This window comes from Bombus impatiens, unplaced genomic scaffold (genome assembly GCF_000188095.3).
Source record: "Bombus impatiens unplaced genomic scaffold, BIMP_2.2 scf_0914, whole genome shotgun sequence".
Lineage (NCBI taxonomy): Eukaryota > Metazoa > Arthropoda > Insecta > Hymenoptera > Apidae > Bombus > Bombus impatiens.
The window spans coordinates 752764-770933 of record NT_177333.1 but is presented as its reverse complement, the minus strand read 5'-3'; the positions used below and the strand labels follow the sequence as shown (position 1 = coordinate 770933).

Genomic DNA, 18170 nt, shown 5'->3' with positions numbered 1-18170 from the left:
TTTCATCTGTCAAATTCTATCATCCATGGTTTGCGCTACTACAATCTCTGGCTTGGATGCTTCTTTTATGACCACGATTTTGCACGTGTCTGCTCAATTTAGACTAATCAATACCTGGATCAGTAATATGGGAATTGAAATAAATTGTAACCCAAATTACACGCGAAAGGTGAAGATGGAACTAATGAGATGCATTCGCCATCATCAACGAATGATACAGTAAATATTTTCCTACTTCTAATCCCGTTATATTTGCAATTTTATTAATCAATTTTTTTCTATTAATATTTTTTATTACCGTTAAATCATACCGATTCCTGTCCAATTTGTGTCTTTGACAATACTACTACTTTTATGCAGTGTGGTGAACGAAGTGAATAATTTGTTAACACCCATCATTTTCATGCAAATTCTTACGAGCGGGATAGAAATTTGTTTGAGTGGATATGCAATGCTAGATAGCGGGACAGCAAAAGCCGATCTAGTGAAATTTATATCTTATTTCATTTCCATGGGGATACAGCTCTTATTGTGGTGTTGGCCTGGTGAAGTTCTCGTTCGAGAAAGCCAAGACATAGGGCATGTAGTTTATCTCAATGTACCGTGGTACGATTTACCGCCAATTTATCAGCAACATCTTTGCCTTATGATTATTAGGGCACAACAATATTGCAGTATTTCAGCATTAACTTTCCAAACATTGTCTATCCATACATTGACAGCTGTGAGTAATTTAATCGAAATATTGAACTGTGTTGAATTTAAAAAATAATATTTTTACGTCGACAAAAATTAATTCTTACGAGATTAACAGGCAGAAAAGTGAAGATTTAAAAAATTTGATTTCAGGTATTCAACACAGCTGCCTCGTATTTTACTTTATTACGACAAATGCAAGAAAAGTAAACTTCAAAGAGATGAGGAAGGCAATCTATGATTTTGCTCATATTAAAAACAATTCCCTTATAAAACAGTTGGATGTACATCCATAAACGCGTAGGATCTTCGTATAATTAGCTTGTAATTAACAAAAAGAGTAAATTTTCATTTCTTAGCGTACCTGATATTATTTTTCAATCGAATGTAGAATTTCTTTTATCCAAGCAATTCAGTCTCTATCGAAATTATTTACGTTATTTACATTACATGAAGTTTACGTAAAACTTCGACATAATATCCATTTTATTGATTTAAATCGATAGATTACAGCTTTCCAAGATACTACGGATTCTATCTTCTATATTTCGATGCTCAAAATGAAGATACATTTCGCTTAACATCAGAGTTAAGGGTGGCATGCCGTGTGTTAGGACAATTGCTGCTGCTGTTGGGTCTTATAGCACGACACAATTACCCAGAAAACTAAGGAGTTGGGTGAAATTTAGCGGATATCTGTGCCGATTACTGTCAAATGGGGATTTAACTAGTTCCAGCATTTCTGTGATTTTAGCTGTCTTCAGGATACTGATTTTCTTCCTTTGGTTACTTCCATATCTTCTTTTCTTTTGAAACGGTTTAGGTTCCTTGAAAATGACTAGATTCTATATGGCTGAATCATTGTTGTCTACGGGAGCGTTATTTATTCCAGTATCACTGTTATCCGTAAGAACTTATAATTTGATTGAAGCTTCCGTAGTTGTAGACTGTGCTCTTGTTTGGTATGATTTGTCACTTGAGATAAGGAAAATTCCTCTATTATCTGGGATGGCTGGGGAACACTGCTATTCTGTGACGAAACGTTAGTCTTATTTTTTTCTTCAGTCCTGGTACACCCTGGAATGTTATCAATTGCATACTCTCCCTTCGGGAATCGCTTGGCTATATGTCCTTCGTTACAGCTGAAGGAGATCAGTTTGTCTGTAAATGCGAATATTCTGTAGGGATTCCATAGTATGTGATAGAATCTTTGTGATGTCTCCTGGGTTGACGTATAATTGTCTTCTGATACTCAAAATGTGTGAGAAATCCGATTCGTGAAGTTCGGCTCGCAGTAAGGATATTTCGAAAGTGATTCAAATATTATTTCTCTGAGAGGCATTCACTAGACTATTCTAATTGGGAATTGTCGGAGATATATCTGAAAAGATGACTCGTTAAGATAAAGAGATAAGTGATTTTAGTTCGATATTGGTGCTGTTTATATTCGTACTTTTATATTTGGTCGCTAATTCAATGGCTAACTTTGCAGAATCTAAGTAGAGACATGTCCTTGCATTTGAGATGAGTAAGATGAACCTAACTGCGTTTTGGATCCTATTATATTGACAATAACATTTGCATAGGCTTTGACCGACATACCTCCTGTTGCTGTCAATATTATGGCCCGCTCAGGGAAAAGCAATATTGTAGTATCACAGCATTACCTTTTAAAGTGTTATCTATTCAAACATTAACGGCAGTGAGTAATCATTTACTTATTTTAAGAATGAGATATGCAACAGGCCAGAAATGGCCAAAATATAAAACTCTATGTTAATATCAAGAAATTTCAATTTCTGCAAAACCAAAATAAAAATATGAAGATTAAAATATAAATTTGATTTCAGGTATTCAACACAGCTATCTCGTATTTTACTGTGTTACAACAAATGCAACAAAACTAAATTCCAACAAAAACAGTCAAATGTGCATCTATAGCGTAGTACCCTCGTACGACAGTTCAAAAAGTAGTCTGTAACAGAAAATGTAAATCTCTAACACATACTGTATCTGATATTCTATAATCAAATGTGGATATTGCCCATAGATTGTTATCCTTTTCAATTTCACAGTTACATTTTTATCTTTTTTCATTGAAATACTTATTAACCTGTAATTTATCCATGCTTTCTAAATGTCGATACCAAGCGCCCTTTTAGATGAAATTTTCACTACAAATATCATGAACATGATTCTCCTACACGTGAATTCTAACAACACTTGCATTATTTTTATTACGTTATATCTCATTTTGTTATTATGTGAAATTGAACTAAAAATGGACACAATTAATTTAAATATATTATTATTGCTAATAACTGTTCCTTATTCTGTCTTTGAAGATATCAAAAAGAAGTAGAAACAAAGACAAATTCTTCTATACTGTTGCTTTCAATAGCCTTCTATACTGTATTTTGACTTTGTATATACTAAACATGACTGAACATTCAATTACGTCGCATAAGAAACCATTATATCAATTTAGATAATATCCCTTCTACTTACAACATAGACTATTCATCAAACTACAAATTAGAAATAAGGGGGGGGGCAAAATAAAGGGGGACATATTGCAGAATAACATTAATATTGAATATCGAGCGAAGGGAAAACGGAAATAAAACCTTATATTTTAACGTCTGGTCTATAATATTGTCATAAAGAATTCTCTACCGGAAAGCTTTGTCAGGATATACTACCGGAAAACTTTGTCAGGACATATGAGACACGGTTTCATTCGTAGACACGCATCCAATTTCGCATCAAGGGAAAACATGAAAGAACTATCTAACACATCGATCGATTATTACATACTACCGAATAGGATCTTCTGTAGTATGGTTGGAATGTGGCCTATCGAAGAGAAAAGTTCGACGTGTAGCAAAATATTCGCATATATCCGCTTGATATTGGCACTAATAGCAATCAATAGCATTTTTGTGCCCGAAATTATGATGATAGTATCGAGTTGGGGTGACATAACGATCCTAGCAGGTAAGCCTCAGTAAAATTGACTTATATCTCACATTTCTTCGAACAAACTACTATGATATCTTGTGGCAGCGTGTTAAATTAAATTCCTCCTCGAATTAGGAGTAGGATGCGTTTTAACCACGATCGGACAATTATTGTTCAAAATGATCTATCTAATAGTGAGAAGAGAAAGATCATACAGACTTTATTATGAAATACGAAGTTTATGGGACACCGCTAACGATTCGAAAGAAATGCAGCCTTATATACGAGTCGCTTATTGGGCACGAATTTGTACGATAGCTTTTTATTTATCGTGCATGTGCAACGTGATCACTTTCTCCATTGCTGGAGTTGTTGATTATTTTAGATTCGAATACAACGCAAGCAGTACAGATAACAGCCGACATTTACCCTTTGTTGTCTGGTAAACATCATCCTTTTCTATTTATATTTCCTTCGTCGTTGATCACAAAGTAAAATAAATAGTAATATATCTGCTGCAATACTAAAATCATAAGATATTTGTTATCGATATGGCTTATTTACTTTATTCAGACATAAAATTCAGTATTATTAATTTATCATACCTAAACACGTTATTAGGTATGGCACAGATATTTCGGCATCTCCCAAATTCGAAATCGCTTTCATCTGTCAAATTCTATCATCCATGGTTTGCGCTACTACAATCTGTGGTTTGGATGCCTCATTTATGACCACAATTTTGCACGTGTCTGCTCAATTTAAACTAATCAATACCTGGATTAGTAATATAGGAACTGAAATAAATTGTAACCCAAATTATACACGAAAGATAAAGATAGAACTAATGAGATGCATTCGCCATCATCAACGAATGATACAGTAAATATTTTCCTGCTTCTGATCCCGTTGTATTTGCAATTTTATTAATCAATTTTTTTCTATTGATATTTTTTATTACCGTTAAATCATACCGCGTCCTATCCAATTTGTCTTTGACAATACTACTACTTTTACACAGTGTGGTAAATGATGTGAATAATTTGTTCACACCCATTATTTTCATGCAAATTCTTACGAGCGGAATAGAAATTTGTTTGAGTGGATATGCAATGCTCGATAACGAAGCAGAAATTACTGATATACTGAAATGCACATCGTATTTTATTTCCGTAACGGTACAACTACTTTTATGGTGCTGGCCCGGTGAAATTCTTATCCAAGAAAATCAAGAAGTTGGGCAGGTTGCTTATTTCAACATACCGTGGTACAATCTACCGTCAATGTATCAGCGACACCTGTGCCTTATGATTGTTAGGGCACAACAATATTGCAGTATTTCAGCATTAACTTTCCAAACGTTGTCTATCCATACATTAACGACTGTGAGTACTTTAATCGAAATATCGAACTGTGTTGTATATAAAAAGTAATATTTTTACGCGGGAGAAAACATCAATTCTTACAAGATTAGAAAATAAAGAAGTGAAAATTCAAAAAGTTTGATTTTAGGTATTCAACACAGCTGCCTCGTATTTTACTTTATTACGACAAATACAAGAAAAGTAAACTTCAAAGAAATAAGAAGCAATCTATGATTTCACTCGAATTAAAAACAATTCCTATCAAAAACAATCGAATATGTATCCATAATAATATCCGTAGCATCTTCGTACAATTAGCCTGTAATTAATTAAAAGAGTAAATTTTAATTTCTTATCGTACCTGACATTATTCTTCAATCGAATGTAGATGTTGCCTGTAATATCCAATCTAAAAACCCTCGTCAATCGTGGAATACTAAACAATCGTATGTATTAATTAATTCGTTATAAAGAGCACATATTCTCATGCAGAAATGTAAAAAAATTCATCGTACCTCTTTTCAAAAGGAAAAAGTAGTGCTTCTTTTTTAACACGTTTTAAAGAATAAACCCAATACATAGCACGAATAAAAATGATCTCACTATATTTTTATAGTGGCAACATTGATATTTGACGTTTATATTTTGCGGGAAAACTTCATTGCATTTGAATTTTAAATTTTAACAGTTCGGTTGACATCAACCGGTCAAACCTAACCCCAACCTAACCCCAATCTAATCTGGTAATGTTAAGAAACATGTTGTAATTTATGTTATTTTTCGTAGAGACTATTATTCGACAAACGTTTAACAGTTTTATAGCTGTTCGTTTCACGACTTGTATTTCACTAATGAAGAGAACACGATCAACTTTAAAGACACATTCTGTCGAAGAAAAAAACATTGATGATATCGACACAGATGAAATGAAAACCAAATCAAAGGTTTACTATTAATATTTGATTTTTAAAAAATATTATAATTACTTTTTTTAAACAAATTGCTGATTTTTTTTCTTCTATATGTATTTATAACTGCTTTTATTAAGAACAATATAAATTCTATAACAATAATGTAACTTTCTTTTGTAACATTCTCATATGTAAAATGAACATTTTTATTAGGGTGTGGAAGAGAATTCAATGGCGCAAAATAAAAATTTTAAAGATAAAGAACTATCAAACACAGCAGAAACATTGAAACCACCAGTAGAAAATGTTCAGAATCTGGAACAGAAACAAACAAATAAACTCAACTTTAAAAGTTTAAGAGATAGTAGGTGTCTTTAAAACAATAGCTACATATTATATTTAATGTATACTTTTACATGATGTATACATCTAGGGAATAAAGGGATTGACGAAGAACTTCAACCAAATATACCTCCTCCAAAAAGTAAACCTAGAGCAGTGGTAGACCTTAAAATGATGAAAAAAGAATTAAAACAATTGGAAGATCCACCATTGACTGCATGGGAAAAAGAAATATGTTCAAATAGATTGCCATATTCATTTTTCAATTGTCCTTGTGAAGAATTAGCACAAAATTTATTAGGTAATATTGCAAATTATCTAGTTCTCTTAACTATTCAGCTTATACAATATACATTACAAGTATGCAGTATTAATGTATGTTTATATATTCAGGGAAAATACTAGTTCGCTGCCTAGAAAATGGTACTATTTTAAAAGGTAGAATTGTTGAAACAGAAGGATATTTAGGAGTAATTGATAAAGCATCACATACTTATCAAAATAAAGTTACTCCTCGTAATATACCAATGTATATGCCACCTGGTACTATATATATATATATGACATATGGAATGTATCATTGTTTCAACATATCTAGTCAAGGTGAGTGAAAAATAAAAAAGTATTAAAAGTAAAAGAATTAGATACAGAATGTAGTATTTTACAAAAAAATATTTAGAGTCAGGAGCGCATGTATTAATAAAAGCAGTAGAACCTATGCTTGGCCTTGATTATATGGAATTATTAAGAAATATGCAAACAAAAGAAAATAAAAAAGAAAAGGAAATTGTAAAAAATGTTCAAAATTTTAAAAAGTATGAACTTTGTAACAATCCAACCAAAATTTGTACAGCTTTTGTTATTGATGAAGATATCTTCAACCAGAAAAAGATTTATGAATGTAGTGATTTATGGATAGAATATGATCCTTATATAAAGTCAACTACTATTGTAGCAGCAAATTCTGATGATTCAAACAATAATAAAGAGAAAGTGTGGAGATATTATGTATTAGGAAGTTCTAGTGTTAGTCATAGAGATATTAAATCTGAAGAACATGCATATACTATTTAACACTTTCCATCTTTTGTATTTCATATTCTTCAATAAAGAAGTATCCTGGTAAGATTTTAGGTGAAGGGTGTGCTGTTTTAATAAGGGCAGTCGAACCCTTAGAAGGTATTGGGTATATGACTAATCAACGAACTTCAAAGAGATCATCGAGTGCATCTAAAAAGTTATTAAAAGATTTAAAGGAACATGAATTATGTAATGGCCCATCAAAGTTATGTATGGCGTTCCAGCTGCATAAAAATCATAGTAAATATTCCTTGTGTTCTTGGAAAGGTTTATGGATCGAAAATGCTGAAATAGAGAAATTCAATATTGTTAAATGTCGTAGAATAGGAATAGATAACTATGGAGAAGAATGGACAAATAAACCATTACGGTATTATATTTACGGGAATAGAGCCGTGAGTAAACGAAATAAGGAAGCAGAAAAGTATTTAGAACTGAATTAAATTACAGCTAATATAATATATACCGAATATATTTAAAATTAGTATTTTTCAATATAGTTTAACACATTACAGATATTTATATTTCTGTATACATATAAGCTGATGCATACAAAATCGTGAAATACATAATCTATATTATTTTAAGATTATATTCGAGCTTGTAATGTTTTAGATTACAATTTTTAATGCATTTATAAAATAAATAATTTTCACAATTAATAAAGTATAATACATAATCTATTTATCACAAATGATCATCTTGATATATAAATGTAATATAAAACATATGTATGCATTTAAAAATATTTTCAAAATCAGCAATATTTCATATAACTCATATCCATTCTTTCATCACTCTCTCATAATCCTCTTCTTCAATAAACGGTTTATCTATAGACCTGTAACATAAGTTTCATTATTTTAGTTTACCGTTTTTTAAAATAGTTACATATATATATCGACATAAACTAAAAAAATATAACTCACTCTATCATTAGTTCTCCACAATATAAACATTCAGATGCTATTAAGTCATCAATGTCAGCCTTGATTTGATCTTTTGTAGATAAAGATACAGATCTGACTGATCTAGTATCTTCAGGTCTATTTGAAAGAGCAGTGAGTTGTCTTTGAAGATCAGCTAGCTTCGTTCTCTGATCCATTGACAACATAGGTGTTAATGCAGCTACAAGGCAATCACTATGAAATCTGTGTCCACATGGAAATACGTAAAAAGGTCGTAGTAGTAATTGAACACCACAAGTATTACATGTATCTTTTGTATTTATAAATGTGCACCTAAAAAAATGTAATAATGTCATAATGATATAATGATATCACATCATTAAATAATCTATTATTATTTATCGATTTACCTCGTTCTGAACTCTTGTATATCTTTCCTAATAAGTTCTGCTGCTTTTGTTGCTTCTTGCATTTCTTCTTTTAAATCTTGAATATGTTGGTTATATTCCTGTCAAATACAATTAAAATAAACACTTAGTTCATTGACATCCAGTGGGAAAGAAAGACTCGAAATTTTGTAAAACTCTACTACTCTACTACTCTTAGCTTGTTAAATATACTTATTATTAGTCAGCTAACATCAACGGATGTAATGACACTATAGTACATGCTATCTGAAAAATTATTTTACCTGCAATGAATTGCAAATCGCATCTTTAAAGTGATCTATAGTAACAAAATCTGAAAAGAAAGGTAATATATCTTCTATTCTGACTATATCGCAATGCTGCAAAAATTCCATTGCTTGCTGTATGTCATCTTTTTCTCGAACTACGTGTTCAGCTAGAATCACAGTATGTTAGAATTGGAATAAAATATAAAATTAAAAATTTATATTTCTGATTACCAATTTTCAACCATAACTTTTTCCTTAATTCATCATCATGATCGGAGGGCATAGCAGCTATTTGTTTAGCAAGATCAACATTAATTGTTAAAGCTAAATCAACTGCTGTTGTCCACAATCCAAGCAAAGCAGACAACTGTACACAAGCTTCTGTTAAGCCAACCTCTTGGCACAATCGTAATGCATAATGCACATCATAATGTACCATATTTATATCTTGACCTAAAGTAAATTTATAAACATCCCATTAAATATATTATTAAATTACAATTTTAATGAAATTATAGTCTGAAAAATTACCTTGCGAGCTAATATAACGCATTACTTCGTCTCGTTTATAACGAGCATATAAAGATAATAGAAAATTGTGAATTGCCTGTTCTTGACAACTTTGTTTATAAACGCAAAATTCTAAGTATCTGATTACTTCTTTTGCCTATAATAACAAACATTAGTTAATTGTTATAAACACTAAAATCCAGATGTAATAAAAGAATAAATATCTTACATGTTTTTCATCACTATTACAAGATACTAAAGCTGGTAGAAGCTTAGATGGCTTTAATAAAGATCCCTGTGATATTAGAGCAGTCATTGCAGGGCGTGGTAATTCTTGTAAAAGAATACCAGCAAACTGATAAAATAGCTCTTTATTATTTTGGCTTTTCAGAACTTCAAGAGCATCTAAATAATTATTTTTATATAAATGCTGACGTATCACTTCTTCATAGTTGCAATGCATTATAGTTAAACGAATAAGATTGTCTTTATCACCATGACTTGCCATTAAATCATATATAGTGCTACGATTTCTTTTTATACATTCCTGAAATTAAAATAAACTTTTCTATGCCAAACTTTTTTGGATAATACCATACTTGTTAATGATATTATTAATACCTCAACTTTTGGTATTGCAAGAAAGCTATCAAATTGTTTTTGTAATTCTAGATATTGTGGATCATGTAAATATGATGTATTGTTACTCCGTAATACACCCATTTGATTCATAAATAGTTCAATTACCCATACAACAATCATGGTTATTTGCGTTTTATCTTGTGTTTTTAATCCTTCAAGTTTCTAGGTACATATAAGATTAAATTATTTCAAGTATTTAAATTTAGAAAACTTAATGTAACAAATATAATACCTTTTTAAGAAATGTCTTTAAAGCGTCTATTTGCCATTCCTGTAGAAATTTTAAGGAAATTACTTCAAATGACGAATGAGTATCTGCATAGATGAGAGCACTTTTTTCATATTCCTTATTCTTAAAAAGCATTTCTGCTTGCTTTACAAGCACTTGATCTATATGTGCTGGATTATCTTTACAATATTGTTTCGCAAGTTCAAATTCACCTTTATCAACGTAGATCTATTTAAAAATAATATATGTATCTATTAATGTATACCATTAATTGATACTAAATATAGTAGTTTTACCTGCCAAACATTTCTATCTTCTTTATTAACTTTATATTTAAATACTGCTCTTTCACTATAAGCCCATATGGAACGTGTTGCATAATCTTTAGTAATATTAAGTAATCCCCCCACTGCCTAAAAATTGAAATTTTCTTCCTAATGATACTATTCAAACATAATAATTACAGATCTTGTTATAATCGTAATTCATTCTCCACATACATCATTATAAATGTCTTCGAATATCAAATCCTGATTCAAAAGCGACATGCCTTTTACACGGTCTGTATAAAGTAATAAGGCATGAAATTCTGTTAAAACAAAAGATAATGGTGGAGTACTTGTTTGTGAGGTATTGATCCCCATTAGACTTGCCTCAGGACAAATTAACATTTGTTGATTTGTTAACACACTTTTTGGATCTATTTTTGGATCAATCTAAATAAATGGAAATTGTAAAAGAAGTTTTACAAGAAAATATATATTAAATTACAGGAAAATAATAGGAATAATTAAAAAATTACAAGAAAATATAGTAAATAACAATGAAATTATTACCTGAGCATAAAATATACCAGGTTCGGTTAACCAACCAAACGATTTTGGTAATATACCAAGTGAAGGATAATAAAATTGAATTTTAGAATAAGGCAAATTATTTATTACTTCATTGAAGCTCTCTGTAAAAATATTGGTTTGATTATAATAGTAAAATAACTTAATGAAGTACATATAGTAAAAATTTACCTTGTACATTCAAATATTTGTTAAAAATTTGTTGTAATAAAGGTTTTTCTTCTGGATTTTGTACTGCTCCAATATATTGATAAATTCGCATAAGAGTAGTAACAATAATCACATATTTGTCAGTATTTGGTATTTTATGAAACTCCAAACCAGTAATTGGTGGTTTACTATCTTTCCCTATATCAAATACCTAAAATAAGTAATTAAATATTGATTATATATCAATATAATGCAATACGATGGTATATCATGATAAAGTATGATTATGATATGAAAATAGCAGAAATAATAAGCACAGATTAAAATGATTAAGAGACCGTAATTTTGTATAAATATAATGCTCCATTACATTATTTTCAGGAGCTCAAAAATATCTTTGTGTTGTTAGCATACAGTTGTTTTGCACATGCAGAAAATATAATTTCTAACTCACCAATCCTTCTACCTCTTTAGCACCATAAAGAGGTAAATAGTTAGGAAGCTTTGGACACAATGAATAATGATATAAGGGTAACACTTTTATTATTATGAAATGATAATGTTTATTGGCAATGACATTAAAATTTCATTTATGTATTTTATTTATACCTGACGCCAATATTGTTCCAGGCTTGTATTAAATATTTTATCACCATCTAAACCAATTTCTGTTTCAAAAATGAGGCCTTTTGAAGTTCCTAAGAGAATTGGACCTGTAGTAGTTTCGGAAGAATTTGAAAAGTTCCATCCAATGGCAGTAATCTCATGTCCTTTGAATTTACCTGCCTTAAATAAACAAATCTTGAAAGCTATATTTTTTTATAACAATATTTATATTTCTATAAATTAATATAAGTTATATTACATATATTTAATTAATTATATTAGTTATATTTATTCATCGTATTTACCTGTTTTAATTTTGTTGTTTTTCTGTGTAAATAAAATAATTCAGGGGGAGGGTTAGGAGGATCTTGAGATTTTGGAACTAGAGATATCAACAAGTGATTACCTAAAGGATCAAGGAACATTCTTGACATTTCCATATTCATTGCATATTTAGATATATCAATCTCTGGAAAAAAAACATGTTACGTATATCTTATGTTTTATATTATGATTCATTAAGGAAGAAGTACCTTCAGGTGAATCTGGATGTTTCATGTCAATACGTAAGAGGAGATTATTAGCCATGGCAATAACAATGATATTATTGTTAACAACAAGATGTAAAATTTTGTCCGGTGGTAAAAAGTTAACTTTTTGTTTAATAAAAATTGGGCCATCATCTAGAAATTTCATTTGGATAAATCCAGCAGTACTCTAAAAGCATAAAGAAAGAAATATTAAATGAAAATTTAAAAAGTATTTGTATATATATATATATATAATATATATGTTATATATATGTTTAAAAAGTTTATATTACATATAAACTTACTATATCTGGACGAATTGGTGGTGTATATACTTGTTTTGATCTTTGAGATGCTTGTTCATACTGATCAAACATTGATGTCATTTTTATCAGTCTATGTAAAACTGTTCACTTTACTACAATTAAATACACATTATAATTATGCTTCACAATTTGAAGCCTAATCCATAATATAATAAAACATAATGTATTATGTTACACATTAAAATATAAGTACTTTAATTATGTTATTGATGTGAATCTCTAATGTACCTTTACAATGATATCTTCAACAAAAGTTTCATTCAACTTTAAATTAGTAGTTTTATAATTTACTGCATATTTTGTTATAATTCATTTTTAAATTAAATACATATATCGTTACAAATCACATTAAATCTAAATTTACAAATATTAAATTTACAATGTTTTTCAACAGAGACTAGTATCTGACAGCAACTTGACAAATTCAGCTGTATTGGTAACAATGATAAAATACAAACCTGTATAGATAGAAAACTTAGATAAAAATATATATAAAGCTTAGGTGATTTGATATTATACATTATTTACTATGCATAAATATAATTTTATGCGACAGTAAGTTATGGCAGAAAATTCATGTAAATTTTGCATTTTATTATATCGTTTTCTAGTATCAGGGTTAGTATCTAACAAGTACTGTTGGTAAGGAAGGATATAGTGAGTAGTAAGTGGTAAAGTAATTTGCAAACATCTATTAAGCATATAATCTAGAAAACAAATTTCAGAAATACACTTCGCTATTTTTCACACAGTGTACATTTTTACATATATTGGTTTGAAAGAATTTGTCATATCAATTCATAAATCATTTTTGCATTCTAAGAATCAAGGTGCTTCTAACGCATTGTGTACGACGCAACTTCATTATATCTTTTTCACCAGATATACATTTCATCTACATATATTTTATCTCAATTATCTACTTTAAAGACGTAACAGAATAACAGAAATCAAGTGTTTGTATTAGAGGTCGTTTAGGTGATATCCAAGTATTTTCTCTCTGGTAGTATTAAGGAATAAGTTCCAAATAATCGTGTTTAAATGTGTAGTACTAGTAAGATGGAAAATGAGAATGACCCAGTGGTTAAAGAGGTTTGTAAGCGAATTTTTATTTTCTTTCCAGTTATTTAATTTTTAGGTTATGTTTAGGTTATGTTCCTTGCTTAAATTGTTATGATATTTATTTTATATAAACTAATTTTATAACTTAATAGTGTGATTTTACAATGATAATGTTTATATTTTAAATACACTGAAGTAAATTTGTGTTACACACTCGTAAATATTTTATTGCTGCATGAAAAATTTTTATTTTAAATAAATCCTTAAAAATAATGCATGAATAATAATTACATTTTTTAAATTAAGTAATCATACGAAGTAAAAGAAAAATTGAAGATGAAATACAACATTTTTGGATTCCTTCCAGATTCCAGTGTTTCTTTCAAAAACACTCGCAGATAAATTATTTATTTTTCAATATCCCGTCCGTCCTTCTGGGGAAGGTTATGACAATACCACTTTCTTAAAAACTTCAATAAAGCCAGAGAATCAAGAAGTGCTCATAGAAGTAGCAATAGATACACATAGTGTCAATTATGATCAAAGTAAAGGCGAACAAATTGCAATAAATGCTGACGGGGATACAAGTATTGATCAAGAAGATGATGAAAAGGCATTTGACAGGTATTTTAAAGAATCCAGATATATAAATAAATAATTTATCTACCTTAGATGTATTATATATTATAAATTTTATATTACAGTAATCTTATGGATAAAACAGTATTACAGTCTTCTCGTGCATTACCAAACTGTTCTAATTATGGAATTGGTATTTTCCAAGATGGAGAATTACATATAACACCATTAAAAGGAATTATTCAGTTGCGCCCAGAGTTTAACTATCTAGATAAAAGTGATAAACGTATAAGAGATGATGCCAAAAATATGGGTGAAGGTGACATCTGATTAAGATTCTATCGGTTTAATTTAATTTGATTGAAATATTTTCTTAATAATGGTAATCTTTAATATATATAGATTATGAAGAGGAAGACGAAGGTCCAAAACAAGTCAATGTAACCTTTGCTAGACAAAAGCCTGAGTTTATGAAAAAAATACAAGAGCAATCTTTTCAGCATTATACCAAAAAAAGTTTAGAAGAAAGATGGATTCGTACAAATTATGTTCCAGTAAATGGCGCTCAGGCAGAGGTTAATATTTTATCTTTAGTTGAATTTATTACTGAAATATTATATTAGACATTTATTAAAGATATATATTTTCAGCTTACACGTTTAGAAATGTTTTGTTCTGCTACTGATGAAACTGTAAATACATTGAATATATCAACTGAACAATATTTAGATCTGTTAGCACCACGAATAAAAGATGAATCGAAATCAGATATTGCTAATCCAACTACATCTCTCAATTATATTAGAACTTTACCTCTTCTTGATCAAGTTAAAATACTCATGAAAGATGGTTAGTATCTTCAAGATCTATCTGTATTTATTTTAGGTTACTATGTAGTAATGATAAAAATTTATTTTATAGCCAAAGTAATATCCTTTGCACAGTTGAGGTTAATTTTATCACCAGATCAGGAAACAACAGCTGTTTTAAAATATTTGCAACAGGTAGCAGTTTTAGTACAGGGAAATTGGGTCGTAAGTAGTGAACTTGTGTATCCAAAGGATAGTATATCATCACACAATGGTATTCCTGCTGAACTTATGTGTAGAGCTAGGGATTATGTCGTAAGTGTTATGTTTATTAAATAATTTATGAAAACGGCTTATATAGAATATTATACTAGCAACTGCGCAATTTCAGTTATTGTCATTTACGGAACACGAATTCCTAGACCGAAAAACAATTTCATCTGTTATTAAATTGCCTGCTGATGAAATTAAAGAAATATTTACAAATTTAGCAGTACATGAACCTAAGAAAGGATGGCATTTAGTTATTCCACCTACTAAAGAATTTATTGAAAGGTATTAAGATAATCCTTATCTTAGAAGTAAGAAATATCAAATTTTTTTACTTTATTTGCTGAATCTAATTTATTCGATAGGTATCCTGAAATTGCACAAAGACAAGAAATGTTTTGGGAAGCAAAACGAAAACATCTCCGTGAAGCTATGGAAGTTCACAATCAAATTCCACAACGTCAAAGACGGAAATCAAACAGAGAATCTATTGGATCTGAAAATGAAGAAAGGAACGTGGGACGCGGGCGGAAAACGTTAAGAGATTCTTCAATGTCCGATAATGATAGTGTAATGGAACCAGTAAAACATAAAAAAGCTATTCGATCCCGCAAAGCATCTGAAACCACGTGACCAAAGTTGATGCGTGATTAACATTAACTAACATATTCCTATACATTGTTGATATATTGAAAGTTGTGAAAAATTCATCTGGATTATGTTATTACAGCATACTTGTTTAGATTCACTGCCAAAATTTTACGATATATTTGTATTTGTAAATACAAATCTAGTCTCAGTTGACTGGTCTAACAAACGATAATACAGAGTCCAAAAATTAATCATGTATGTAGAGAAATTTTACACCTTATTGCCATATCTGTTTATTTAAAATGTATGTCTTTGGTTTCTGTATGTCGTGCATAACATAACATTTAGTTCAATTTAACTGTTTATTAAAAGATATGGACAAACAACAAATATTTGCATGGTGATCATGGAAAATTTGTTGGCAAATGTTACACTATCGACAATGAATGAATAGCGTAATATAACAAAATTGTAGAAAACATTCACTTATTGTTTCCAATAGTTCCAGTACATCGTTGATCGATGAGGCATTGAAAGCATTGACTGAAAAATGACTGATTTTTATTTTATTAAAAATATTTTTTACGGTAATATGAAATCATAAATAATATTAAGTAGGAACCTTTGTATAAAATATTAAAATATGAAATAAAATATGTACGTTATTTATTACTGTAATGTTCGATGTGTACATACTTGTAGTTGAAAAAGCATTATTATGAATTCCTTGCGTCTTCCATCTATTCTAGTTTATTGTTTAGATTGTTTATTGTATAAACTACTAATTTTTACTTTGTTTCAATTTCTATATTTAAATATTTGTACAGATAACCAGTAGATACTGAAGAAAAACAGTGTTATATGATTTTATATTGCTATTATATTTTAAAAGTTATTCCTCAATTACGTAAAAAGTAGTACTTGTGTAAAAACAGGAAACACTAATAAAAGTTAATGCAACTATGTAAACATCTAATTACAGCACATAAACATTATGTAATCTTTCTATTTTTATCTCTTTTTGTATCCTTTCTATGTAGCATATTTATCATAAAACATTATTTCATTTTTTCGAAGAAAATTATATTTAAAAGAGTTTTTGATTTATTTACATGTTCAGTTTTGATTTCAGGTGTTTTAGCTACATTTCAAGTCTTACTCACTCCTGGAGTCTTTATAAAGATTATGCTTTTCGAAATCAACGACAAAAAAAAGAAAAGAAATTTAGACATATCTCTTCAAGAATAAATTTCAAAATTAACAAGGTAGCGCGCTATAGACTTTGATTCCTTGTATTTGCATATAGCAGAACGTTAACATAAGTTATTCTCGTGAATGGAAAGAATGCCGTCTATGCATAAAGGTGACGGTCATTCACCTGAACTACTAGCAATTATTGCAATGTAAGATATCTAAAGAAGAAACTGACAGAACCAAACAGAACGAATAAATGTCTGCAGTTGGCAGACTAAAGTTCACCTTCCGCCTAATTACGATTTTCATCTTGTTCTCCTCGTTTTCCTCATTTTCCCCTTTAATGGTCCATTTGCGTACTACAGGGGCGGAACGGAGGGCGAACACACTTTCTCCTGCAGGTCTGACAGCTGGTGAAAGTATTTCTTACGCTTTTATACGGCCGGAGCACCCAAATATCTGTTACTCTATCAGTACCACGCCTCCCTATAAATGATAAATTCGTTTTTGCTATTCATTGGAAGATTATGATATAATACAATCGTCATAAACGATATTATATTTACTCATTGAAACCACATTAATCAGAATATTTCAATCAACATTTAATAAGAAATTTTTACATTACGTATTAATTGTTTAATTATTAATTAATGTTATTTATGTCGATACTCTTTCGATATTTCTGTCATGAAAAAGTGTAGTTAAACTGACAGCAACGTGAAAGTTGAAGATTTGAGATCAAATGTTCGATGATGTACAATGAAAAGGCTAAAGGAGGGATTCATCGAGAACAATGAGGAGTTAATACATTGTTTAGCTATAACGGTGTGCGGTACATTCATATACGGAAAACATTTTATTCTTTAACTTGGCGATC

At 29.8% G+C, this 18170-nt stretch overlaps 5 protein-coding genes across 9 annotated transcripts; 4 read left to right on the top strand and 1 right to left on the bottom strand.

The window, feature by feature from the left end:
- Nucleotides 1-13: 13 nt before the first annotated feature.
- Nucleotides 14-1009, top strand: LOC100743640 (putative odorant receptor 92a; the record flags this gene model as incomplete). The annotated part of the gene is made up of 3 exons (XM_033323332.1): nt 14-219; nt 304-724; nt 850-1009. Coding segments are annotated over 3 exons (684 nt in total), but the record flags the coding sequence as incomplete, so codon positions are not given.
- A 2402-nt stretch (nt 1010-3411) lies between these two features.
- Nucleotides 3412-5131, top strand: LOC100743517 (putative odorant receptor 85d). Its single transcript, XM_024370729.2, is given in 5 exon segments — nt 3412-3693; nt 3793-4099; nt 4279-4539; nt 4679-5082; nt 5085-5131. Coding segments are annotated over 5 exon segments (1293 nt in total). The 5' UTR covers nt 3412-3419.
- A 278-nt stretch (nt 5132-5409) lies between these two features.
- Nucleotides 5410-7946, top strand: LOC100741597 (putative 3-methyladenine DNA glycosylase). 2 transcript variants are annotated; one of them, XM_012391027.3, is made up of 6 exons: nt 5410-5467; nt 5808-5965; nt 6146-6296; nt 6366-6575; nt 6668-6877; nt 7409-7946. In XM_012391027.3, exons 1-6 carry the CDS (start codon nt 5410-5412, stop codon nt 7795-7797), a joined length of 1176 nt encoding a protein of 391 aa, XP_012246450.2. In that variant the 3' UTR covers nt 7798-7946. The 2 variants fall into 2 exon arrangements, with proteins under 2 accessions (XP_012246450.2, XP_012246449.1); XM_012391026.3 differs by lacking the exons at nt 5410-5467; nt 7409-7946 and adding an exon at nt 6954-7395 and having other exon boundaries at nt 5725-5965.
- A 161-nt stretch (nt 7947-8107) lies between these two features.
- Nucleotides 8108-13673, bottom strand: LOC100741396 (vacuolar protein sorting-associated protein 18 homolog). Of its 4 annotated transcripts, none has more exons than XM_012391024.3 (19): nt 13551-13673; nt 12765-12877; nt 12463-12646; nt 12235-12398; nt 11933-12109; nt 11778-11825; nt 11345-11534; nt 11156-11277; nt 10820-11035; nt 10616-10732; nt 10323-10547; nt 10070-10252; nt 9678-9995; nt 9470-9605; nt 9170-9391; nt 8954-9105; nt 8673-8770; nt 8284-8595; nt 8108-8195 (listed from the first exon to the last, which is right to left on the bottom strand). In XM_012391024.3, the coding sequence occupies exons 2-19, from the start codon at nt 12843-12845 to the stop codon at nt 8132-8134; spliced, it is 3009 nt and encodes a 1002-aa protein (XP_012246447.1). In that variant the 5' UTR covers nt 12846-12877; nt 13551-13673; the 3' UTR covers nt 8108-8131. The 4 variants fall into 4 exon arrangements, with proteins under 4 accessions (XP_012246447.1, XP_003493052.1, XP_033179222.1 ...); XM_003493004.4 differs by lacking the exon at nt 13551-13673 and adding an exon at nt 13244-13388; XM_033323331.1 differs by lacking the exon at nt 13551-13673 and adding an exon at nt 13014-13240.
- LOC100741272 (DNA-directed RNA polymerase III subunit RPC5) lies at nt 13637-17059 on the top strand. Its single transcript, XM_003493003.4, has 8 exons — nt 13637-13877; nt 14215-14471; nt 14552-14745; nt 14829-15001; nt 15077-15275; nt 15348-15550; nt 15627-15790; nt 15871-17059. The coding sequence occupies exons 1-8, from the start codon at nt 13827-13829 to the stop codon at nt 16136-16138; spliced, it is 1509 nt and encodes a 502-aa protein (XP_003493051.1). The 5' UTR covers nt 13637-13826; the 3' UTR covers nt 16139-17059.
- The last annotated feature ends 1111 nt before the right edge of the window (nt 17060-18170 follow it).